The following is a 26,429-nucleotide window of genomic DNA, read 5'->3' as shown; positions in this document are numbered from 1 at the left end:
ATATTTCAAATGGTCGAGCATATATACACCGAATAAGGTTACTTACAAAAAACGTCCAACAATTCAAGTAATCAAGAACCATATGCATACCGAACAAGTTTTGAGCTTTACTAGTTTCGACCATACATACAAAAAAGGTTGAGTTTCATACATTACGATCAAAATAGAAAATATTAAATCATGCTTCCTCACTTGGAGTGTCACTTCCTGAACCTTCATGGTCTGTTAGGTTTTTTATTAAAATCTATATTATCTCTATATTAAGTTTCAAAATTAGTTTTTGCATTTCTTTTATTTAATTGTTTTGTTTGTGTGTGGGACCCTTGAAGTAAGGGTGGTAATGAGGCACCATGAGTAAAGGAGGCCCTTCATGACCTTGGTTAAAGGAGGCCCTTCATGACTTTGGTTATGAGGCTCTTCATGACATTGGTCATGGGTCTTAAAGGTCTTGATCATGGTGATGAGGTGGGCTAACTTGAATGGTGGAATTACTCAAATTCTAACTCTTGACCTTTATTTCTCATTTCAACTTCATGACCATTCATGGCCATTACCATGAGTGGGGGTTAAGGTCTTTGAATGGGTTAAAGCCTATTCATTCCAAAGAAGTGAATATGAGAGTTACTTCCCCAAGTAGTGGGGAGGTTAGGTCAAGGGGGTTTATTCACATTAGTGGAGGAGGGATAAACCATTGATTCTCCATTAGTGGAGAATTGATTCTCCCCTTGTGAGGAGGTGTGGTTTGGGCCTATATAAACCCAACCCTTCCTTGCATATTGTGTGCTATTGTGACACTCCTCACTCACATTATTTGTTTTAAAAAGTTCATTTCTTTCTTGAGTTGTCTAAGTGTTGTGCTCTAGCTTTTGGCTCCTTGAAGGGACTAGAAGAACTACCTCATCTTCTAGTTGGAGGTTGCTTTATCTTGGAGGTGGTGGTGCGAAGAACCCTTGGTAGTAGGGTGCATCAATTACCTTAAAGACAACATCAAGGTGTGACTCAACCTCATCGATCAATGGTTTGTTCGGTTGCTACTTCAAGCTCTTCAGATTTGCTAAAGATCTTCATCTCTCAATTGTATTGCAATTTCACTTTTGTATGTTTGAAGAATTTGTAATACAATTACCCCAACATGGTCGGATTTATGATTAGGAGATTCACTAGGACGGGGAATTGAACCACTAGAAGTACCGACCTCAGGGATTGGATCCCAGTTGGGATCTAAAATATCAGTCACTTTAATGCCTTGGGGTTTAGGAAACCTAGGATGATCGGCGCACCACTGAGGATGAGGAATCTTAAGGTTGTTATAAATGCCTCGATCAATCAGGCTCTTGAACTTCTCAAGATCCAGATCCTTAAACGCACCAATAATACTCTGAAAGGTCTGGCGCCGAGCATACAGGTACCCAGGAGCAGCGACCTTGGCCATAAATTGCCTACACTTGACCGTCTTGATCCATCTCTTAATAACTTCATTACGAAGCTCTTTGGGAATATCTTCACCAACGGTCGAAGACTTTTCTTCCACCAATTTCATAAGATGAGCAACTTCATGATCGAAACTAACAAGCTTGGTTTGCGGACCAGCTATCTCAGCATCTTTATCTACAATAACCTTATGCTTACTGACCAAGGAACCTTCAGTTTCCTCCAATCTAATCTGGAGAGATGATAACTCAAGCTCCAATGCTTCATTATTCCCTTTCAGGGCAGCCATTTCACCTACAAGCTCGGTTTCACAAGCTATCCAAGAATCCTTGCTAGAAATCAAGGATGACGGCTCATTCTCCAACTCTTTGATTCGTTGCTCGGACTTACGCAAAGAGAAATAATCTTGCCGAGTAGCATCCATGCTTTGCCCGAGTGATTGGGTCAAAGCACAAGCCATCCTACATCAAAAAAGGAGAAATGTGATCAGAATGAATAGAAAATAATAAGAAATACCGACCAATAAAACAAATAAAGCTCTTACCTAATGGTGATATTGTGAGCTTGGAGACGACCAAACTCTCTCAAGTAAATCTGGTCGGTAGGTAGTAAAACACCTACCAACCAATCATTAGCGACACTGGAAGCAGAAGAACCAGTATAGACAGAAGAATTACTATTCAACGACTAGTCTGATCGACGAACAGTTGATGGCTCAGATGTGGTGGTCGTTTTCATTACAAGATCTCCCTCAGGTGGGAGATTTTCTTCAGAAGGAGGTAGATCTAAAGAAAGAGGGTGTTCCTCACGGGCTTTGCTCCTACCAGTCACTCGCTTTGCTGGTCGGGGAGGTAGATTAGAGGGCCTATCCTTCCTAACCTTGGAAGAACTCTTTCCTTTAGAAGACGAACAAATCCTCTTCTCCGAGCAACACTGCGTTTACTAAACAAGAAGGCTTAGAGACGAAAATACCATAAACTAATAAAATAGAAGCATGAGTATACTCATAAGCTCACTAGTTAAGAATCCCCAATAATAGAGAATGCTCAGATATTTTGAGCAATATCCATTCAAAGCCAGGAAATTTTGATCTTCAGAATCTGATCCCTAGCTTCCTGTTCGGTATGAGATAGATTGGGAAAATAGTTCGAACCATCTCGTGCATTTTTTGGCCAAAAAGTGGGGAAATTAACAGATGAAGGAGGTCAGACAAAGAAATACCTCGGATGCCATCCTTTGGTATTAGAAGGAAGGGTACCATTCCCTATATAATTACCCTCCCAACCGGATTGGAAAGCAGTACGCTTTGAGATATAAAACTAGCGTTGCTGCTCTTGCTTCTTGGACATGAAAAGTGCAAAAACAAGTTCACAGTAGGGGTCACGCCGACCTCCCTCTGTTTACAGAAACCCCAAAAGCAGATAATATTACGCCAATTATTGGGCGCCAACATCCCTGGACACATTCCGAAATGATTGAGGATATCTATGAGGACAGGATGTACGGGAAGCCTAAAACCACTAGTAAAGGCATCTTCACATACTGCAAATTCCCTTGGAGGAAGTTGGTGAGCCTATTCACGATTAGTTGGAACTCGGATTGTATATTCATCAGGATTAGCATACCGACCAAGAATAAGTTTTATCTTCTCTAGTCAACTCTGAAGGAAAGAACCTAGGGCCTGACGAACTAGGATCAAAGTCAATATGCTCGGGAGTATAGGGTCTACTTCATTCTCTATGAAGTTCGGTTGGGGAAAGACTATTTATCCACCTTTTTCTATTTTCTTTAAAACGTGCTCGAATACTTAGAGACTTGACCTCTTCATCATTGAGCATGTTTGGTCGGGGTCTAGGGGCCAGCTCGGGCTCTCCAGAGGTATTACTTCTAGAATCATGATCAGAGGCAGAAGAACAAACCTCAATGCCCGAAACATCCTCACTTGAAGGGAAATCACTCTCAGCACTCACCCTATCACTATCGGAAGGAGGAGAAGGGGGTTGTCTAAGCCTAGAAGACCTTGGTGGCTTGGAAGCAACAGACTTCACACCCATTTTTGAGAGAACGCAAAGCAGGCTACAGTATTAAAAATAAATAAAAAAATTTAAAAAAAATAAAAAAATTAAAAAAGAAGAAGAAGAAGAAGAAGAAGAAGAAGAAGAAGAAGAAGAAGAAGAAGAAGAAGATGATGAAGAAGAGAAAAGAGAAGAAAAGAGAAGAAAAGAGAAAGAATGCATTCAAAGCATCAGCAAAACTACAAAAGAAGCCGAAAGAGTCATCAGAAAGAAGTTAGAAAACTTACTTGTTGAAGGAGAACACTAGAATGAGCAACAGGAGGACAAGCGCAAGAAGACCTTTCTCTGCAATTGGGTGTTCTTCATGAAGAAGAAAACGCGAGGTAGCAGGGATAAGAGGAAATGAAAAAGGACAAGGTTTTTATACCTTTTCAAGAATCCAGATCTAACGAACCTTCTTAAAAATTCAAATCCAACGCCTGCAAAAGCTTTTCCATCTAACGGTTCTGCAACCTTGATAATCAATCTCCGTCAAAGATTCCAGTTAAAGAGGTAAGATTAAATGCATTTAAACGGCTAAAATGGGAGGCTTTTGAAATTCGAAACCCATTATGACATGCCATAAAGACATGGCCACGTGTCAAAAAAGTTGAAGACTGGAAAACGTGTGCAGACTTCACAGCCCCCATTTTTGCGCAACATCTTTTCAAATGACTCCAGCAAAGAATTTGATAAATATGCTCCAAGTTCGTCAGCTCGGTATAGAAAGTATGTTGAATGGAAAGGTCTATAAGACCGGACATCAAGGAGTTCAGACTTAAAGACTAGGGGCTTATGATAATAAAATTATGTCAAACCAAAACTGTTTGGTCTGACCAGGTAAAAAATCACCGACCATATTATGGTCGGCCCAGACTTAAGACTGAAGATAACATTCTTATGTGATAATGCTTATCCCACAAGACAGAGTCCCGATCTCAGAGGGATTGGATTAACCTTACCGAGTTTAAGATGAACTTGAGTCCAAGTGGGAATCTAGCTATATAAGATTTGAGTTCCAGATGAACTCAAACACTTGAAGGCCTAAAGAATTCTATAAAAGGACGAGCAAATGAGAGAGGGAGGTACGTTCAGAAGAGCTATTACTCTTACTGTTTTATTGCTTGTTGCATTCCTACAAATTCTCATTTGAGAGAACTCGTCTAACTTGATCGTTGGAAATGCTACTCGACCACTCCGGTCGAGCACATTTTTGCAGGTATACTTAGTTGATTGGGCGAGCAGGATTACGCAAACAACACACCCCTTAAGGATTAGTTAATATGTTCTTTAAATTGATCTCAACTGATTTGAATGAGGATTACTTCCCTTTCCGAAGAGCACAATATGTTTTTCTAACCTTTTTTTTTTACCACACATATAGTGTGGGACCATGTGAGATCCATTTAAGGTCTTATTTTAAAATTACTTTATTAGTATCTTAAAAGTGAACCCTACCTGATATGTGTGATTAAAAAATCTCAAGGAGATACAGTGTTCTCCCAACAGGGTAAGTTAGCTGATTTGAGTGTTCAATAGGGCTGCAACTGGGCCGGGCTGGGTTGGGCTTTTGCAATCCCAAGCCCAGCCCTATATGGTATAATTTGAGCCCATCCCCGTCCTGGCCTAGTTCAAGGCCAATGATTATTGTCCCTGGCCCTAAGCCCAAAAGGGCCAAGCTAAGCCCATTCCCGCCCTAATTGGCTCTAATTGGGCCGACTCGGGATTGGTTGGCCCTAATTGGCCTTGTCCCTAGCTTTAATTGGCCATATCTTTGGTCGTAAATATCAAATGTAAGACAGGTAGTAATTAAAATACATATTAAAGTAATTAAATTCTTAAATTCCAAACTCAGTTCTGGAAAATAAAATAGTAAAGATGTCAACAAATAATCCAAAACTTATATTCAATATGTATTTAACTATTTATACCCATTTAGATTTTAGAGAAATAGATAAATCCAAATTTCTAGGGTTTTTTAATTTGCTATTCGATGAAAATTATGGTTATTATATGTAAGCTCAAAGGGAAAAAGAAAAAGATTTATCTCAATTCTCAATTAATTTCTAACTTCTAAGACAATGGTCAAACTTCATTCCATATTTTCAATTTGTCCTTCCCCCAAGTCTCTCTCTCTCTCTCTCTCTCTCTCTCTCTCTCTCTCTCTCTCTCTCTCTCTCTCTCTCTTATTATTCTGTTTTTTCCTTTGGTTTTTCTCCAGCAGTAAAGAGTTAAAATTATTCATGAAATAGAATAAGTAGTGAGAAGAATTGAAATTAAATTTAGGCATATTTGAAAGTCAAGTCAATTATAGAAAATGTCACACAAACTCTTTTTGTATACTTAGAAACATCAGAGATTCATAATTCAAAAGGAATCTAATAAATGAAAATTTTAACTTCAAATTCAAGAACTTAAGCCGTAGGTAGGTATGTTTTCATTCACAACTGTTCAATAAATTGATATCTTTATTCAATACAAAAAAACTCATATTCAAAACCTTGTTAACAAGTAAATCGACGATAATTTAGTATTCAACCAAAAACAAAAAGTATTTTTTTCATAGTTAAAGAAAATGATGTTTTAATTACAAACATAGCTATATGGTTTTAATAAAATTTTTTGAAATATCACAGTATATTTGTTAGATATTCATGATGAGAAGTTGGGGTATAGATTTGTTAGATATTAATTCTTTATGTAATAGTTTTTATTATTTATAATATATTATCTCGCCTTAGTCAAAAATCAAAATCAATATTTTATTGAACTAAAAATGACTTTGTTGGAAAAATAAAAATTACCTTAAAAATAATATAAAAAGTGAATTTATTATCTAATATGATCAAAGTGACTAAATGTCAAAATCAAGACTCATATCAATGTTAGTATGAAGATCAAGGTAAAAATCTAGTAGTGTAGTACATGATCATCGTCAAATTAATATTAAGATTAGAGCCAAAATTAGGGTTAGGATCAGGGCCAAAATCAAATAGATGCTTATTACATTGGTAATGAGGTTATAACTTATTTTTATTAATTTTCTACAAAACATGATCATGTTTCTAAAATTTGACATGTGTCAAGTATCCACCCATATGTGTTACAATTAATTCCTCTCCATGTGGGTGGAGGGTCCAGAGTCTTTAGACTCAAATTAGGGCAAGGATCGGGGTCAGGATCAGGACTAATATCAGGGCCAGGATTAGGGCTAAGATCAAGGCTAGAATCAGGGCCAAGATCAAGGCCAAAATCCGGGCCTGGGTTAGGGCCAAGATCAGGGCTAAAATCAGGGCCTGGGTTAGGGCCAAAAATCAGGGACAGGCCGGGATGGGCTGGGCGGGCCAGAGAGTAATCCCAGGCCCGCCCTTGGCCCTAGTTCAGGGCCATAATATTTTGGCCCTAATCCGCCCTTAGGGCTAAAATCTTTAGCCCAAGCCCTATTCGGGCTCAGGGCGGGCTTAGGGCGGGTCAGGGCCGCCAGGGCCAAACTTGCACCCCTAGTGTCCAATCCTATTTCTTTGAAGAGTAAGTTAAGACTTTCCTCTCCAAAATCAGTTGCATTAAAATAATAATAATAATAATAATAATTAAATATGCAGATGTCCAAGTGGGGTGACAAACAAATAGCTGCAGTTTTCACCCATCCATTGCTATGGATCCATAATTATTTTGTTTTGTTTTTTTCCTTCTTTTAGGTACATATTTCGTGTTCTTTTAATTAAATAAAACAATTGATTGAATTTGGTAAGACAAGCTCGTTTTTCTTGCTGTAAACATTAGATTTGTTAAATGCTGATACTTTCCTCCTAAAGTAAAAATGGTGAAATGCTGACACATTTCTGTGATGGGAATAAATTTTGCTAGAAGAAATGACCCCACACAAGTTCTTTTTCCACAAGAAACATTTTAGATTAGTAACTGCACTTGATTAATTAAACATAAAGTAATGACCACAATGCTACAATTACTTTTCACGTTCTTAATACATGATACCCTTTTGGAGGATCCAATACAAAATCCAAAATTATATTACCATCACCTTGCAAGTTGCAACTCCCCAGGGGCCATATCTATATCTATATATATTGCTGAATTCTTTACTACAACCAACAAAGTGGAGAATCCAAGTAAAGATACATTTTACAAGATTCTTTCACTTCCAAATCTCCCAATGTCTTCTTGGGACATTAATGCAATCTTATTAGCAGTATTGTTTGGAGGAGGGCTTTGGTATCTATGGATTCTTCTCCGAGCTAAGCAGCAAAGAGATAAGAGTCGATCACTACCAGGCCCTCCAAGAATTCCTATTATTGGCAATCTTCATCTTCTAATGTTAGAAGAATTCCCTCACCTTAAACTCCATCAATTGGCCCAGAAATATGGACCTGTCATGTCCATGAAGCTCGGCCTTGTGCCTACTGTGGTGATATCATCAGCAAAGGCAGCAGAGTTATTTCTCAAGACTCATGACACCACCTTTGCTGGTCGACCTTTTGCTACGAGTGCCCAATATGTGACATATGGAAACAAAGGCTTGTTGTTCTCACAATATGGGTCATATTGGCGAAACATGCGCAAGTTTTGCACTATGGAGTTGCTAAGTGCATCAAAGGTTGAGTCATTCAGGCAGATGAGAAGAGAGGAGATGCGTTCTTTCCTTAGATCTCTTAAGGAAGCTGCCAAAGTTGGTGCAGTGGTTGATATGACTGCCAAGATGGGAGTACTGATTGAAGATATGAGCTTCCGGATGTTGATGGGTAAAAAACTTGACACCCACATAAAATCAGTTGTTGAAGACTACCACAATCTTCTCGGTGTTCATAACTTGGCAGATTTCATACCCTGCATCGAAACACTTGACCTCCAGGTATTAATTTTATCTTCTGCATCTATTCGTATTAGGGATTCAAGTTTGGCTCAAATTAATTGCCTGAGCCCTACCCTTTTCTGCTTTGAGTCTGAATAAGGTCCAGGCTTAAAATTTTAGCCTTAGGGTAAGGATCAGGTCATGGTCGAATGTTTGGCGACTTAGATGACCTGACTCAACCCTACCACCTTAAGAACACTTCTGGAAAAAGTAGGACAATAATATGCAATTATGCAGTAGTATTTTATGATAGTGTCAAGATTAAGATTTGCAACCCTAGTTACTATCTTATGATCTGATTGAGTGCAATTCAGTTGTATGCCATATTTACGGCTGACCCCTCGAGAATTAATGTATAGCAGATTGGTAGAAGTGGTCTTGGCCTATATCTTGGAAATTAAGGGACCCATTGACATGAATTTAACACATAAAAGTTTGCGTAGTGCTCGGCCTCTTGTTCCATTTGTGATTTTGTATTTAGTTTCTCTTCTATAGTAGTATAAATTCCTATGTTTACTTATTTTATTATTTTGGATTTTCATCTCATAATCTAATGTGTTTGTACATCTTAATTAGGGATTGTTTGGACGCATGAAGAAAATTAGCAAAGTCTTTGATGGGTTTCTGGAGAAGATAATCGATGACCACATAAGGAATCCTAAAGACCATAATAGCAACCAGAAGGACTTCATTGATGAGATGCTGTCTTTGATGGATACAAAGCATACACAAGCAGAGGAACAGAACGACAAGGTCGACCGAACCTGTATAAAAGCAATCATTCTGGACATGGTTACTGCTGCAATGGACACATCAGCTATCACAGTTGAATGGGCATTCATAGAACTTCTAAGGAATCCAAAGGCGATGAAAAAGCTCCAAGAGGAGTTGAGGAATAAATTTGGCACAGGTCAGCTAGTAGACGAAGGAGATTTGGGTAAACTAGAGTACATGGATTTGGTGCTGAAAGAATCTATGAGGCTTCATCCTGTTGCTCCATTGCTAGCTCCCCATGAGTGCTTGGAAGACACAACAATCGATGGATATCATGTACCCAAGAAGTCTCGTCTGATTATAAATGCTTGGACAATTCAAAGGGACCCAGATGTGTGGTCGAGTTATGGTGATCCAGATAAATTCTTGCCTGAGAGATTCATAGAAAATAACATTGATCTCAGAGGTCGTGACCACCAACTCATCCCATTTGGATCAGGTCGCAGAGGATGCCCAGGTATAAATCTGGGTCTAACTGTTGTGAAACTTGTACTTGGACAATTGTTACATGCCTTTGATTGGGAGTTACCCAATGGCATGTCACCTGATGACTTGGACTTGACCGAGAAGCCAGGCATATCTGTTAGAAGAGCAGACCATCTGCTTGCTGTTCCAAGTTATCGCCTCAGCCTTGGTGACAATGATTTGTAAGGACTGAGTTAGCATGGTACTATTGTGACCCGATTCAGGTTTGTGTCTGTTTTGCTTTCTGTCATCTCAGTTGATATCTGTTATGTTTCTTTGCAGAAGTTTGATTTTATGCAACTGTATTACAAATAAAAGCCTGAATCTTGGTCAGTGTGTATGTAATATCTGGTGAAAAGTTTATGTATAGTTATATAAAATAAAAACCAGTGCTGTTTCTCAGATCAAAAAAAGAAAAAAATATTAGTGTTGTTTCTGTCAATTGGCCGGGCCAAAGCAATACTATGAGGCGACTCCTCTTCTGTTGAGACCTCGTGTTCTTCTGATCTTGGAATTCATAAGTAAAGGAACTTCTTTCTCTCTAATGATAGTTATGATTAAAATGTTGGCTCATGAATCATGATACTGTAATATAGGGCCTTTTCTACCAAAGAAAAAAAAATCCCTCTAATGGAGTTATTTTTTTATTAGTATAATATAATTATGATTAAAATGTTGGCCCATGATACGGTTATGTAGGGCCTTAGGAAAATGACTTTTGTCCACTGTTAAATGTTAAACTATCATTTCCATTCAAGATGTTGGTTTTATATCTTTACAGACAAGAAAATGTTATATCTTTTTCACTTATAGTCACTTTTATTTTTAAATGACCAAATGGTAATTGGGCTCCATTTTAGTTGGATAATATCACTTATCTCTTCACTTACCTAGTAAAAATGTCCAATCCCTTCTGTTCTCTTAATTTTTTTAATTAGACCATACTTTTGCTGTTAATTTTTTAAAAAAAAAACCCAAATCAGGAAAATATCTAATAAAAAGCCCAAATAACTCTCAATTACGAAAATATCTCAATTACGAAAATATCCTTTAATTTATTCCTTTATAAATCTAGACGTCCAAATGTTGGTTTTTTCAAAGGCAATTTTGTTGTAAGATTGTTTTGGTAGACTTCACTTCTTATCAAAAGGAAAAAAAAAAAAAAAAGGTTTACCAAATAAAGAATGAAGAGAGAAATAATTTTGAGAAATTGATATGAAAAACATAATGGCAAGGGGAACGAGGTTAAATATTTCACTTATGTTCCTAAAGTCTCCAAGAAATGCTGATAACCAAACCGAAAGAGCACCTCTACCCAGAATATAAGGTCATATAAAATCTTTTGGCTTTAGTAATTTGGTTCTATAATGTTTGAGGTCAAGTAAACACCCTACAAGCCAACTTCCCCAACAAACCTTTGTTAAAAAAACTAAGGGCACGAAGTTGGCCTTTGTTAGGTTTTTTATTAAAATCTATATTATCTATATATTAAGTTTCAAATTTTTTTTTTTGCATTTTTTTTATTTAATTGTTTTGTTTGTGTGTGGGACCCATGAGGTAAGGGTGGTAATGAGGCATCATGAGTAAAGGAGGCCCTTCATGACCTTGGTTATGAGACTCTTCATGACATTGGTCATGTGTCTTAATGGTCTTGATCATGGTGGTGTGGTGGGGTTACTTGAAGGGTGAAATTTACTTCAATTCTAACTCTTGACCATCAATTCTCATTTCAACTTTATCACCATTCATGGTCATTACCATGAGTGGGGTTAAGGTTATTGAATGAATTGATTCTCCAATTCATTGCTTTAAGAATCCTAAGGGGTGTAAGGTGAGATTTGGGCCTATATAAACCCAACTCTTCCTTGCAATTGTGGTGTGCAATTGAGACACTCCTCACTCACATTGTTTGTTTTACAAAGTTCATTTCTTTCTTGAATTGTCTAAGTGTTGTGCTCTAGCTTTTGGCTCATTGAAGGGACTAGAAGAACTACCTCATCTTCTAGTTGGAGGTTGCTTTATCTTGGAGGTGGTGGTGCGAAGAACCCTTGGTAGTAGGGTGCATCAATTACCTTAAAGACAGCATCAAGGTGTGACTCAACCTCATCGATCGGTGGTTCGTTCGGTTGCAACTTCAAGCTCTTCGGATTTGCTAATAATCTTCATCTCTCAATTGTATTGCAATTTCATTTTTGTATGTTTGAAGAATTTGTAATACAATTACCCCAATAGCCTTGATGGCTAGAATCCACATTGAATCTCAATGGGGGTCTAAGCTCAATATTTTTGCCTTGAGGGTTGATCAGGATTGAAATATTTTAGCCTCAATTAGGGTCAGGGTTGGGAACATAAATTGGCTCAACCCTTGGCAGTCAGTCTATAGGATCTGTTTAGTCCATGTAAGATAACAACATAGAATTATATGGATTGTGGTGTTGCTTGTGTGGTCAAGGCCGGGTCTGAGCTGATCAATTGATCTAGCCTGGTCCAACTCCAACCCATCAACCTAAAATATTTAACATTAGTGTCACAGTTTTAAAAAGCCTAATGCAATCCGACCTTATTGCAGCCCGAAAAAGAACCGTATGAAAATGCCAACTTAAAACACTCAACTACACAAGCATTTTGAAGGTATGGGAGACCAATGCCTATAACTGTATTCATGCCAAAACCTCTCATAACATATTACTACAATAACAATAACAATAACAACAACACAATAAGACTTGTCTCAACTAAATAGAGTCAGCTCTCACAATAATATATCAATATTCGAGTTCTGTCAACGATGAAGAGCACACGGATGAGCAACATTTATGGCATATGAAAGATTTTCTTATAGGCCAAACAAAGCCCACCCCAAGGCTCATATGGTTCTATTGGATGTGAGCCTTGGTGGGATGTGGCATGGAATATGTCAGTAGGCTTAAGTAGGTTTTCATTTTGAATTCCCACCTGAACCACCCTCAACTCATCACACATTGAATATGGACACGACACACACATATATAGATTATATATAACTAGATTCACATAGATTAGTAGAGATCAATACATAACAATCTCTTCACTAATTGATGCCTCTCAAAGTCGATTAGTCGGAATAGCAAGTAAATGATTGGATCTTGCAACTGCTAGGCCAAACTTCTCAGTCATGTCCAAGTTTTCAGGTGACATGCCTTCGGGAAGCTCCCAATCAAAGCAATGTGCAAGTTGTGCAAGTACCAATTTAACCACAACTAGACCCAAATGAATGCCTGGACACCCTCTACGACCTGATCCAAATGGGATAAGCTTGAAATCATGCCCTTGGATGTCAATATTATTGTCAATGAATCTTTCAGGCAGGAATTCTTCAGCATCATCTGACCAGACATTCGGGTCTCGTTGAATTGCCCAAGCATTTATGATAACACGAGATTTCTTGGGTATATAGTATCCCTCGATGGTAATGTCTTCCATGGATTCATGGGGCACAAGTAATGGAGCAACAGGGTGAAGCCTCATGACTTCCTTCACTACCATGTCCAAGTAGTTCAGCTTCACTAAATCGTTTTCTTCAACTAGTCGATCCATGCCTACCTTATCTCTCAATTCTCCTTGGAGTCTTTTCAGCACCCTTGGATGCCTTAACAGTTCGGAAAGAGCCCATTCAATTGTGACAGTTGATGTATCCATTGAAGCTGCAAGCATGTCTAAAATGATCGCTTTGATGTTGGTTCGATCGAGCATATAGCTTTGTCTATCGGCCGCCTTTAGAGATTCTGTCATAATAAATGGTAACATTACATTGATGAAGTCATCCTTGTGGTTTTGATGATCTTTAGCTTCTTGTATGTGTTCATCAATGATCTTTTCCAAGAACTCATCAAAAACTCTGCTTATTGTCTTCAAGCGACGTGTCAAACCCTACATCAAGCAGTGATAAGTTAGTGTGAGAAGAGTTTTTTTTTTTTTTTTTTCACTTAAAAACAAAATGGAATCATGGCTCTAAAGTAACTCATCTTTTTTTTTTCCTTGTCTAGAAATTACGAGCTGCAATTATAATAAAAACAATGAGAAATTTCACTGCTTGGAGAGTTGGAGTGTGGTATGCTTAATTCTAACTATTGGAATTGTATCACTACTCTTTGCCAAAAAATTATAATAGTAAAGGTATGGTATGCAACAGCGGTAGGAGTGGTAAAGTATACATAAATAGAGAATATAATACTTTCTTGATGAGTGTGGCATCATCTCCAAGATTTTATGTCCCCATACTCTACCACAAAATGGTTTTTCAGAAAACATAAAAGATGGGTCTATCACTTATATTTCAAGCAACAATGGCAAAGAAATTCTAGATGGAAGCCTTCCATACGGCTGTATATCTGATAAACAGATTGCCAACCCCAATTTTGAATGGTGAATGGAGTTATGCTTCATGATACTAGATTGCAAGTGTTTGGCAACCTATGCTACCCAAATTTAAAGCCCTATAGTGCAGATAAATTGTCTCCTAAAAGCTCTAGCCGTGTTGTTAATGGTTACAAAGTGCTTAGATTTACCTATCCTACAAAGGCTAACAAGTGCTTAGATATAGCTACTGGAGTACACCTCTCTATGTATGTGGTACCTTCAATGAAGATTGTTTCCCATTTGCTATTTCTTATACAAAACAGCCACTAAACCACCACCTAAAGGCACACTTAATATCCCAGTCACCTTCCCAGCCTACATACATCCCCACCATATATATATTCCTTTATCACGAAATTCTACCCCACCTTACAATGCCCAATTGACACCTTCTCACCAACACCATCACCACTCCATTCACCTCAACCACCACACTTCCCACCAGCCCACAGTCTACTACAACAGGCCTAGAATCGCTCTTTCACCAGTGCACCACTTCATTAGCTAGCCTAACCCAACATGGACCTCAACCACCATCATCACCACCACCACCACTAGCACCCCCAAACCATCATCAATGGTAACCAATGTCACACTGGCATCCCAAATCCAAGCTACCATTTTCTCTCTTAATCATTCGTTATCCTCTACCTCAATAAGGATTTCATTCCACCATCAATATTCTACCAATTGAACCCAAAACACACAAAGTGGCATCAAAAGATCATCAACGAATAGATGCAATGCAGACAAGATACAATGCTCTCATGTTAAATAAGACATGGAATCTAGTTTCCTGTGAAAAAGGAATAAATGTGGTGGGCTGCAAATGGGTATACAAGATTAAAACTAGAAGTGATGACACCATCCAGCCGTAAAAAGCAAGATTGGTTGCCAAAGGTGCTAATCAATAGCCTGCCATTGATTTCATGATACATTTAGTCCAGTAGTAAAGCTTGCAAAAATTTGGGCTGTCCTTACTCTAGCAATATCAAAGTCGTGGCCCTCAACTAGATTTTAAAAATGCACATCAAAATGCAAGGCTAACAGAAATTGTTTGTATGCAACCAAGTGTTTTATTGCATCAGATACTCTCAGTCTCACTCATGTTTGTCACCTTAAGAAGGCAATCAATATATGGGTTGCAGAAAGCATCATGCGCATGGTTTCAGAGATTCAAAAGCTTCCTCAATGACGCTCTCTGGAAAAGTATGGCAACACATCACTTTTTATACATGACACATCCACTGACATGATAATAGTATTGCTCTATGTTGACGACATTATCCTGACATGTATGAGCAAGCAACACATTCAAACAATCATCAATCGACTACGTAAGGAATTTGCCATGACAAAACTTGTTGATCTTCCTTATTTTTCAGGTACTGAGGCAAAAAAGGATCTCATTGGACTTTTATTAACCCAAAACAAATATTACTTGGATATACTTCGAAATACAAGAATGGATGCAACCAAACCTTGCACAACACCAATAGCATGTGATTCAAGCTATCATCGACTCAAGGTGAACGACTGGATATCCAATAGGCAATTGGTTGGAGCACTGTAGCACTTAACTTTCACAAGATCTGATATATCACATGTTGTAAAATCAAGTTTGTACGTCAATTCATGGAAAACCCTACTATCGTCAATTCAAGGAAAACCCTACTATAGATCAGCTACAGACAGTTAAGAGACTCCTACATTATTTCAAACACATAGTCGGAATTGGCATCTATCATCTTCCATCCTATTTGAATTTATGCACATGTGAATGCCGATTGGGCTAGATGCTCTAATCCTAGGGCTACAACTAAGTCAGGCTAGGCCAAGCTTTTCTAATCCCAATCCCAACCATATGTGTTTTCAGCCAAGCTTATTCCTACAATGACCCTAAGCCCTACAGGGCCAAGCCAAGGTCATTCTCTCCCTAATTGTCCCTAATTAGGACGGGTTGGCCTTGACCCTATCCCTAATTGTTCTGTCTTTATCTCTGTCCTTGATTGGCCCTATCCTTATGTAATAACCCCCATAGTTCTAACCCAGGATCCATATTGCAGGTTCGATAATCCAAGGGTTCAGCCGGAATAAGTTGTGGAGTATCTAGATTGAAGTCCATGACCCATATTCTAAGTCCATGGATTTGGATTCTCTTGACGAAGAACCTGCCTTACTGGGAAAATGGATCACCAGTCGGAGTCAAGAGATGTCTGAAGATGTTATAATCAAGGTAAGAACCCCCCCCCCCCCCCATGTTGTATAGGGTTAGGTTTGAGTTGGGGATCAACCCCTTGAGCAAAGCACCCAAGTACAGAAAAGTACTAAGGGGCGGTTGCTTAAGGAGGTTGATTGGTCAATCAACTGCCCCAAGCGACCGACAGGTCTGCTTGCGTGGTTTTTACCCTAATTTGCCCCCAGTCCCCATATATATAGCAAACCTTGACCTTTTTACTCATTATTCTATTCGGGATTGCTGCTGTAGACAGTTAGGAGGCAGAAAACACGTGCTGGAATCTGAGAGAAGTTTGGTTTGCGAAGAAGATCCAATCCTTCGTCCATTTTGCGAATCTAGTGGAGGTAAATGTCACCCACATCCTCTATTTTCTTTCCTTACCTCTTTTGAATGGTGTGGATCCATCCCTTTTGGAATGGTGGTGGTTGAATTGTATTGGTTCTATTCCCCATCAGTGAATTTGATTAGATCTTGTCCAAAAACAAATCATTGCATTCGAATAAAGGATAAATCTAATTGAAGGACATAATTTGAATAGTGAATCTTTAGAATTTTAGGTTGTTGTTTTGTGATTGTGTGTTGTAGGCTCCTTAAGGACGAAATTTGGATTTAAATCTACCTAAAATCATATTCAAATTGGGAGATCAAAAGTCAGAATTTCGGACTTAGAAGCTATCTGTAATAGGGGCGGTCGCTTGACCCAACCAACCGCCCCAAGCGACTGGCTGGGTCATAGTAGCTCTGTGAAGTTGGTATTTGCTCTGATTTGACTCATGTCTTCTATATATTTTTGCAACTATATATTTAGGTGATCTCTGAGTTTGCTGGAAGTGTTGTGGGTGAAGTCTATTTGCATTCTAGTAAGCTTTTACATAATTACATGTACGGACACATTCTTATATATATATGCGATGATATGCTTTATGATGAACTGTTTAAGTCTTATATATATATCATTGCTCTTGTAACTTGCTGTAGTTGTATAATTCAATGATTAATAGTTGAATGCATGCTATAAATGATATTTATATGTACTTTACTACTTTGTAATATAGAATGAATGATTATGTTATAATGGTTGGTGATGTGATGTAGTTGTGATGGAAGGGTATCCATTTGGGTATCCATTGCTTGGGATATCAGAGGTGTGGTATCGGACACATGTTTACTGATACCCCCCAACACTATCATGATTGTTGGATGACATACCTAGGGAGTCTAGATTGCATGGCTAGGTACCCATACATGTTACTACCCTTTCGGTAGAGGAATTGAAGCCGAATGACCCGTGATAATAGTGACGTGATTCTATTTCATCTTACAGTGGTAACCAGTCCGTGAGAAGATTCAGTGGTCCACTGTTGATCATGCATTGGTAGGGTTGCATATGTTAGGGTTTGGGCTCATGAACATCCAAGGAGCGGATGAGAGTCGTGATGGGTCACAGGAGCATCAGCCCCAACAATATGTGAATGACCATAGGGTTAGGGAATGGAGTCCACTAGCGATAGCCAATCCGTGAGGGTTCTCATTCCTAGGTAGGGAAGGATATTGAACCGAGTTGGTTGGTGCCATAGAGGAAGTATCTAGACTACATGTATATGTTGCTGTATGACCTTGTATTGGATTAGAAACCTCGACATGCACCAATACTCATACCAATGGTTGTGGTAAAAGAGTGTTGACTTAAACCCTAGCCATGGATGATTAATGAGGACTAATCCCTTTACTTGGGATCCCAACAGAGGTAACCAGTCCATGAGGGATCAAAGTGACTAGACCTACCTAGAGGAGGGCTGATGTTATATCTTAAAGCATATCAACCGTCTAGAGATTTGCATAGTTAGACTTTAGCTGCATTCATAAATTTGCATATCATTCTTTACTTATATGTTTACTTGGAAATATTGTCGATATGTATGTGAGATGTGATTTCCTTATTGAGTTCATCATAACTTATTTCTTTCTTTGTATGTTAAATTATATTGTACAGATGGCTCTACTGAATCGAGAGAAGTTCCGTGTGACTAGAACAACTGATGAAGAGATTGTAGTACCGTACGTCAATGGGAGACGGAGATGTGGGCCACGAAGCCTCTTGCAGATGCTTGGAGTGTGCTTATAGCACCCATTAACAGTAGAAGGAGGCAGATCGCTCGGCATTTTGAAAAGTCTTTGGAGAAGAACCCCTTATCTTGTTAAATTAGAAGAACAATTCTTGGCCCAAGAGCGAGCTTCTGGAAAGAAATTGATTTAGTTTATTATTTGCTTTCACTGAACTCGATAAATTTTAGAACTTGATTACTTTGATTCTTTTCTTTGATTCATTCTTAGAGTATTTGGACTTCTGTAATCCTTTTGATTAATTAATTGAACTTACTCTTGCTCTTGATTGCTATTACTTGCATTTATTTTTATTGATGATAAAATCGTGGATCTTGTGACGGATCGTACCCATGGGTTGTGGGGCAAGACCGAGACCAGCGGGTGTGATGTGACACCTTATCCCTAACCTTGATGACCTTAACTCTATCCTTATCCTTGACCATGACCCTGTCCCTAATTGGCTCTATCCATGTTCCTGATCTAACTTCTTGTTTATTAGGGATATTTCTGAAAAATCAACCAAAACCCTAGCCGCCACTTCATCTCAAGCTTATGCGGCTAGGGTTGCTTCCAAGAGTCCCACTTCTGATCAAATTTCCAAGAGTTCCATTATTGTTAGAAGTTTCACAGTGATCAAACACCAAGTTACTACATACAAGAAGAACTCTACAATTGGTACTCACAAAGACACTAGGCAACCCAAAGAAGAGTTTGATACTAATTGGTACAACACTCTAGTCAATATTTTATGTAATCTAAAAACACCTATTTTCATGTAAACCATAGCATTGTAACTCTAGAGTCCTAGAATCACAACTACAAGAGTTCTAAAACACTAAGGAGAAGGACTCTGTTTTTCTATATAAAGCCCTGTACTAAATTAATGTGAAAATTATTATTGTGCTCTCTCACATGCACACTCTCTCTCTTCTTCTCTCTTGCTCTCTTCAACTATTATTATTTCAACATGGCATCAGAGCACTAGGCCTTTTCTTCCCCTACTTCGCTTCCCTCCCTCAACAATCTACTGACCATCAAGCTCATAGACAGCAATTACTTACTATGGAGGTCGCAACTTGTTCCTCTCTTGAAGACTTATGACTTATTTTCTCTTGTGGATGGCTCCTCCATCTGTCCTCCTGCAACAACAGTCATTGAAGAAGACTCCATTCCTATATGCAAGCCGAATCCTGCCTATAATTCATGGATTCGTCAGGACCAACTTCTCATGTGTTGGCTTATTGTTTTGCTCACAGAATCCGTCCATGCTCAAATTGTTGGATGTTCTACCGCCAAGGGCATTCGGCTTCATCTTGAATCTACCTATGCTAAACCTTCTACAACAAAGATTATGCAACTTCGCCTTTAGTAACAAAACATGAAACGCGGTAATAGTATGATTCATGATTATCTTCTTCGTATTAAGCATACTACTGATCAACTTGCGGCTGCCACTAAGTTTGTTTCAGATGATGATATTTGTCTTCATGCTCTCAATGGATTGGGCCCTAATTATTCGATCTTTGTTACTTCTATTGCAACTCATAAATCCCTATCACTTTTACTGAGTTAAAAGGAATGTTTCTCACTCAAGAAATTCATCTTACGAATGACCTAGCCTATGACTGCTCTTTCCCTTTGGCTAATCTGGCTCAAACTGGCATTGCTCACAATTATCGTCCTCCTTTTAGGGGTCGATCGCACTACAGAGGCAGAGTTTTTCGTGGACATTCTTCTAGCTATCGTCCTCCTCTTCTTGCCACTCCACCCTCCAATGGTGGCTACAAGCAACAACAATCCTTTCTCATTACTTGCCAAATTTGTGATCGTCACGGCCATAAAGCTCGTGATTGTTATCAACACTACAATCATGTTATTCAAGGTATAACCAATGCTCCCCCCCCTCGTGCATGTTTCCAAACTCTCTAGAGGCCCTTATACAGACAACAGTTGGTATCCTGACTCTCGGGCTACACATCATATCACCAATGCCCTTGACAATCTTCAAATGACTCAACCTTACATTGGTTCGGATCAGGCTTTGGTAGGTAACGGTACAGGCTTGCCCATCACTCACACTGATACTTTTTCTCTTCCTACCTGACATTCTCCTATTTTTCTTAATAATGTGCTTCATGTTCCCTCCATTCAAAAGAACCTTTTATCAGTTTCCAAGTTTACTCGTGACAATAATGGTATCGTTGAGTTTCATCCTGACATATTTTATGTGAAGGATCGAGCAACAAGGACTTATCCTCTCAAGGAACCATTAGGAATGGGATTTACCAGATGCCCTTAGGCGACTTTTCTCCACAAGCTTTCATTGGTGAACACGCTTATGTCTCCCAGTGACACTTCAAACTTGGTCATCTTGCTTTTAAAATAGTCCTTTGTCTTGTTTCTCAATTTCAATTACCTGTTACTTTTGAGAAATTCAGTTTTTCTGTGATGCTTGTCAAAAAGGAAAGAGTCATAAACTCCCCTTCTCCTCTTCCACTTTAGTTTCTAAAACCCCTTTGGATTTGATTTATTCGGATGTATGGGGACCCTCTCCTATTGCTTCTATTGATGGTTTTTGGTACTATGTTATTTTTGTGGATGGCTTTAGTAAATACACTTGGTTGTATCATATGCATTTGAAATCTAAGGTTGTTGGGATTCTTCAGCGGTTTAAATTACTTGTTGAAAATTTGTTTTCAAGCTGGATTATAAAATTTCAGAGTGATTGGGGTGGCGAATATCGTATTGTGTCTACCTTTCTCACTTCTTGTGGGATTGATCATCGCCTCCCTTGTCCTCACACTCATGACAAAATGGGGCTGTCGAGCGCCGTCATCGCCATATTGTTGAAACTGGCCTTACCTTATTAGTTTATTCTTCTTGTCTTAGAAAATTTTGGAACTATGCTTTTGAAACTGCAATATTTCTTATATATAGGATTCCTACCCTTGTTTTGGGCAATTTTTCACCACACTACAAACTCTTCAATGTCCATCCAAACTATGCCTCCTTAAGAGTTTTTGGTTGTGCATGCTACCCTTACCTTCGCCCTTACAACAAACACAAGCTACAGTTTCGCTCTAGCATGCATATCTTTCTTGGATATAGTCCTTGTCACCGTGACTATCGTTGCTTCAATCCTCAAATAAGAAAACTCTTAATTTCCCGCCATGTTATTTTTGATGAAAACCAGTTTCCCTTTCACCATCAATCACCCACTAAGGTTACCCATCCATCTCAACCACCTTTACCCTCGCTGGTTGGTCCACCTCTTGTACTTCCTTCCCCTATTCCATCTCCTCCACCTATGGGCCACCAACCCCCGTCCCCACTCCTGGCCGAATCCCCTCCTCTTGAGCTCCACGGCCCCCCTCCCCAACTCACACCAGAATCTTCCCCTGGACCCCACACCTCCCCCTTATCCTTATCGTCTTCTACTTCTTTGGATATTGTTATTGATCTCCCTTATGATTCTCACCATCCATCTCCTTCCCCACCTCCTTTAACCATTTCTCTTAACATTCATCCCATGGTAACTTGCTCCAAAGCCCACCCTGCACCTAGAGCCCTACATTCATCCATCTCTAATGATACCCAACTCGAGCCTACCTCTTTCACTACTACCCACAAATACCCTCACTGGCGAACGGCTATGGATGATGAATTTAATGCCCTTATAAAGAATGGCACTTCATCTCTTGTCCCTCCTCCTCCTCAGACAAATGTTATAGGATGCAAATGGGTGTTTCAAATTAAAAGGAAGGCAGACGGTTCTATTGAAAGATACAAGGCTCGCTTAGTGGCCAAAGGGTTTAATCAACAAGAGGGACTTGACTACAATGAAACTTTTAGCCTTGTTGTCAAACCCACTACCATTCACCTGGTTCTATCTCTAGCTGTTTCCCACTCTTGGCCTATTCGCCAACTTGACATCCAAAATGTCTTTCTCCATGGCCTCCTAAATGAAATAGTCTACATGAAACAACCACCAAGGGTTGCTGACACTCTTCATCCTGATTATGTTTGTCGCCTTCACAGATCTTTTTATGGTCTCAAATAGGCCCCTCGTGCTTGGTTTGATCGTCTTCATTCATTCTTACTGGAATTTGGTTTTGTTGGATCTAAAACTGACACTTCTCTTTTCATTTATCATGGTATTTTTGGTACACTTTTTACCTTAATTTATGTGGATGACATCATTGTTATTGGGAGTTCTGAAGTTTTACTATCAAAATTTATGAATGTTATTGCCTCTATCTTTGCTGTCAAAGATCTTGGTCTCTTACATTGTTTTCTTGGAATGTTTGTATCTTTATTCCCTGATGGCCTTCACCTTTGTTAACAACAATATATTACTGACCTTCTTCACAGGGTCAACATGAGTGATTGCAAGCCTGTTACCAATCCTCTTTCTCCCTCTACCCAGTTGAGCGAATTTTCGGGGGAGATAATGGTTGATCCTACATTATACAAAAGTATTGTGGGGTCCCTACAGTATGCTACTATGAATCGTCTTGATATACATTATGCAGTCAACAAAGTCAGTCAGTTTATCCAACATCCAACTCTTGATCATTAATGGTCTGTTGTCAAAAGGATTCTGTAGTACTTAAAGGGTACACTCTTTATGGAATAGTCATTAATAAATCCTCTAATATGACTTTAACCGCCTTTTCCGATGTTGGTTGGGCTGGTTGCTCTGATGATCGTAAGTTTGCCATGGTTATGTTGTCTTCCTGGGGCCTAACATCATCGTTTGGAGTTCTGGCAAACAATCCACTGTTGCCTGCTCTAGTACAAAGTCTGAATATTGAACTATTGCTAATGTTGTTGCTAAGCTCAATTGGCTAAAATATATACTTCACGAGCTATTCCTAAATGCTACTGCTGTACTCTAGTGTGATAATATTGATGCCACCTATCTCACTGCAAATCCTGTCTTTCATGCTCGTACCAAACATGTGGAGATTGACTTCCGCTTTGTTTGTGATAAGGTTGCCAAATGAGATCTTCATGTTCGTTTCTTATCTACTAAGGATCAATTGTTTGACATCTTCACCAAGCTGCTATCTACTCCTTGTAGCACCTTACTGGCCAACCTCAAGGTTACTTCACCTCCCTTGAGTTTGTGGGGGCGTATTAGGGATATTTTTGAAAAATCAACCAAAACCCTAACCGTCACTTCATCTCAAGCTTATGCGGTTAGGGTTGCTTCCAAGAGTTCCACTTCTAATAGAAGTCCCACAGCTGATCAAATAGTATTCCCAGGCCCACCACCCTTAGCTTTGATTAGGGCCGAATATTTTGACTTTGACCTGCCCTAAGGGCCAAGATCTTGAATCCAAACTCTATTCATGATTAGGATGAGACAGGGTAGGTCAGGACCACTAGGGCCAAACTTGCACCCCTACCTAATAGAGACAGATCCACTACTAGCTTGTACATGGAGTAATCTTTATCACATGATCATCAAAAAAGCAACGCTCAGTATCATAAACCAATGCAAAAGCAATGTACAAAGCCTTGATCGTGACTATCTTAGAACTCCTATGTCTCACTTATCTACTAAAAATATCTTCTAAGTACAAACACTCGCCACAAGTTCATTGTGACAACATCTTGGCCACCAACATGAGTGCCAATCCTGTCGTGCATGCTCGCACAAAGCACGTTTAAGTGGACTACAACTGCCATGGCTCACTTGTAAACGCACTTCCCCATGCTCATGCTCACATAAACATGTGGAAGTGGACTGTCTGCCATCAAAGAGCCAGATTGATGTCTGCCATCAGAGAGCCCGATTGCTGACATTTTCACCAAGGATTATCCTCACAAATCTTTCAGGAGCATCGCTCAAAAGTACCATGACTACCTCCCATCAGTTTGAATTGAGGGGGGGGAATTATTCTGATAATTTCCATTTTGTGACCAAACCTTGTAAACGTTGGTAGTCTTATAGTTCCCAGTTCGGTAAGGCAGCTTTTATTCATTCCAATTTTCTAAGGGAAAAAAAAACCCCCATTTGTTCTGTCAGTGTAGAACCATGGGTCTATGTCAGTATTCTCATGAAGGATAACAGACAGAAACAGAAACACAGGAAATAGTTTGTTACATGTAGAGAAGAGACTTACCTGAAGGTCCAACCAACCGAGGCAAGGAATGTAATCGGCAAGATTGAAAGTTCCAAGAATATGAAATACTTCTCTTATGACTGGTTTGAGGTGGAATCTAGTATCCTTGGTGCCAATCAACATCCGGCAAGTCATGTCCTCTATAACAGAACCGACCTTAGAACTCATATCAACAACTGCACCAGAGTCATCTTTGAGAGATTGAACCAAGAGACTAACTTCCTCTCTTCTCATTTGCTTGAACGAATCAACTTTGGCAGCGCTGAGTAGCTCTATGGTGCATAATTTGCGAACGTTGCGCCAATATGAACCGTAAGGGGCGAAAGCAATGGCTTTGTTTCCGTAAGAGATGATTTGAGCGGCCGTGGTGTAAGGTCTACTGGCGAAGACAAGGTCGTGGGTGTTAAGGAACAACTCGGCTGCTTGAGCAGATGAAACCACCACTGTGGGCACCAAGCCGAGCCTGATGAGCATGATGGATCCATACGTCTTGGCTAAGTGTTGCAGGGTGTGGTGAGGAAGATCACCCAGCATCAGAAGATTGCCTAGAACAGGCAACCCTCTTGGACCTGGTGGTAGTCGGTGGTGACCACCTTGTTTTGCTTTTGAAACATGCTGGAGTTGGGCTGTTAAAGACCAGAGAACTCCGAGGACCACCAAAGTAACTGCGATGGTCCAAGATAACATCATCGGAGATGGCACGGAAGGAAGTTAAACAAGCTAGATTGTCAAAAACTATGTCATGGCAGTTGCAGGAAGACTTGGGATAAGGCTTCTACTCCAAAAAGGAAAAGAAATAAAAAGAAAAATGGAATTCGGATGAGGCTCCCTAAGTTGTCAAACATTAGAGCCACCACGATATAAGCCACTGTTCGTTCCCACGGGGTGTTCTACATTTTAGCCCTCTCTTCATTAGTCACCATCTTGTGACACTCAAAAAGAGATATTTGTTTAACAATACTTTATTGGGATTTGATCAGATTAATTTAAGTAGGATAAGCCTTCATCATTAATCCAAGCTTCTGCGTGATTGTTTTTATTTTAGATGAGAACAAATGGAAAGGAAGATCGACCGGTGGAAGAAGAAGAAGAAGAAAAAGAAGAAAATAAAATCTCAAAAAGCAAGAACCAATGACCATCTTTTTCGTCTCCTCTGATAGGAGTTTCAACCAATCCCGATTTCCCAATGGTTTTTTTTTTATTATTATTTTTTTAAATTTCCAACTAATCTGGTCCATCCAGCTCAAACCCCTAATTAGATCGTGCCGATCCTTCACCTCTCTCTCGTCGGTGTATATATAAATCAAAACGGGTGGTCAAAATTTCACCAAAAGTGATATAAACAGTTGGCAGCTTAGTATTGCACAGCCCTTAAACACATCTGCCCGATAATATATGGATTGTCAGTCATCTTCTACCCCCAAAAAAAAAAAAAAAAAAAGTTTAGATAAGTCATCTTAAAGAAGACATTGAAAACCCCTTTGAAAGCTCCTTAATTGGGTGGACTCAACAGTGGAACTATTGTTGGTCGGGATAGAATCATAGAACATATAGGGTGGTTGGGTGGGAAAGGCAATGAATCATTTTATTGTTAACTGATTGAATTTTACCCAAAAAAGGGGATCTTGGAACATGCATGATTTTCCCATTATATTTAGATAACGTGGAAGATTTCTCTGCAAACAAATTTCTAGATTTCTTTTCCCTCCCATCCCCTGCCATCTATGGATTCAGTCCCCTCTCCCAAAAGACAGTAGCCAGAAGGGGCTGATTTGAAAGTCAGGAAATGGACCTGGTAGGTCCTGGAACCCACCTCTCCTTTGCCCCAGATTGTGCAGTAGCACATCTGAATACATTAAAACTGAAGAAAATACAGTGAAGGCAAAAAAGATGAAACTAATGGAGATCCATGGTAAAGTAGAAGCCTAGAGGAGAATGAGTTACTTGCTTTCTATATGCTT

At 39.2% G+C, this 26,429-nt stretch overlaps 2 protein-coding genes across 2 annotated transcripts; one reads left to right on the top strand and one right to left on the bottom strand.

Moving 5' to 3' along the window:
* Positions 1 to 7,612: 7,612 nt before the first annotated feature.
* Positions 7,613 to 10,077, top strand: LOC149012502 (cytochrome P450 71AU50-like). Its single transcript, XM_089159359.1, has 2 exons — positions 7,613 to 8,355; positions 8,932 to 10,077. The coding sequence occupies exons 1-2, from the start codon at positions 7,660 to 7,662 to the stop codon at positions 9,778 to 9,780; spliced, it is 1,545 nt and encodes a 514-aa protein (XP_089015485.1). The 5' UTR covers positions 7,613 to 7,659; the 3' UTR covers positions 9,781 to 10,077.
* Positions 10,078 to 12,161: 2,084 nt separating this feature from the next.
* On the bottom strand, positions 12,162 to 25,173 carry LOC149012501 (cytochrome P450 CYP736A12-like). Its single transcript, XM_089158616.1, has 2 exons — positions 24,469 to 25,173; positions 12,162 to 13,503 (listed from the first exon to the last, which is right to left on the bottom strand). The coding sequence occupies exons 1-2, from the start codon at positions 25,156 to 25,158 to the stop codon at positions 12,679 to 12,681; spliced, it is 1,515 nt and encodes a 504-aa protein (XP_089014742.1). The 5' UTR covers positions 25,159 to 25,173; the 3' UTR covers positions 12,162 to 12,678.
* Positions 25,174 to 26,429: the final 1,256 nt, after the last annotated feature.

This window comes from Hakea prostrata, chromosome 6 (genome assembly GCF_041222555.1).
Source record: "Hakea prostrata isolate BN-2017 chromosome 6, UWA_Hpros_2, whole genome shotgun sequence".
Taxonomy (NCBI): Eukaryota; Viridiplantae; Streptophyta; class Magnoliopsida; order Proteales; family Proteaceae; genus Hakea; species Hakea prostrata.
Note: the sequence above shows the minus strand (reverse complement) of the source record. Positions and strands in the feature narration are given on the sequence as shown.

Excerpts from the sequence above, each read along its gene's own strand:
- LOC149012502 (XM_089159359.1), top strand. The coding sequence starts at position 7,660 with ATGTCTTCTTGGGACATTAATGCAATCTTATTAGCAGTATTGTTTGGA. Across the intron at positions 8,356-8,931 it reads TCGAAACACTTGACCTCCAG|GGATTGTTTGGACGCATGAA; the intron begins GTATTAATTTTA and ends CATCTTAATTAG.
- LOC149012501 (XM_089158616.1), bottom strand. The coding sequence starts at position 25,158 with ATGATGTTATCTTGGACCATCGCAGTTACTTTGGTGGTCCTCGGAGTT. Across the intron at positions 13,504-24,468 it reads TCGGTTGGTTGGACCTTCAG|GGTTTGACACGTCGCTTGAA; the intron begins GTAAGTCTCTTC and ends TGCTTGATGTAG.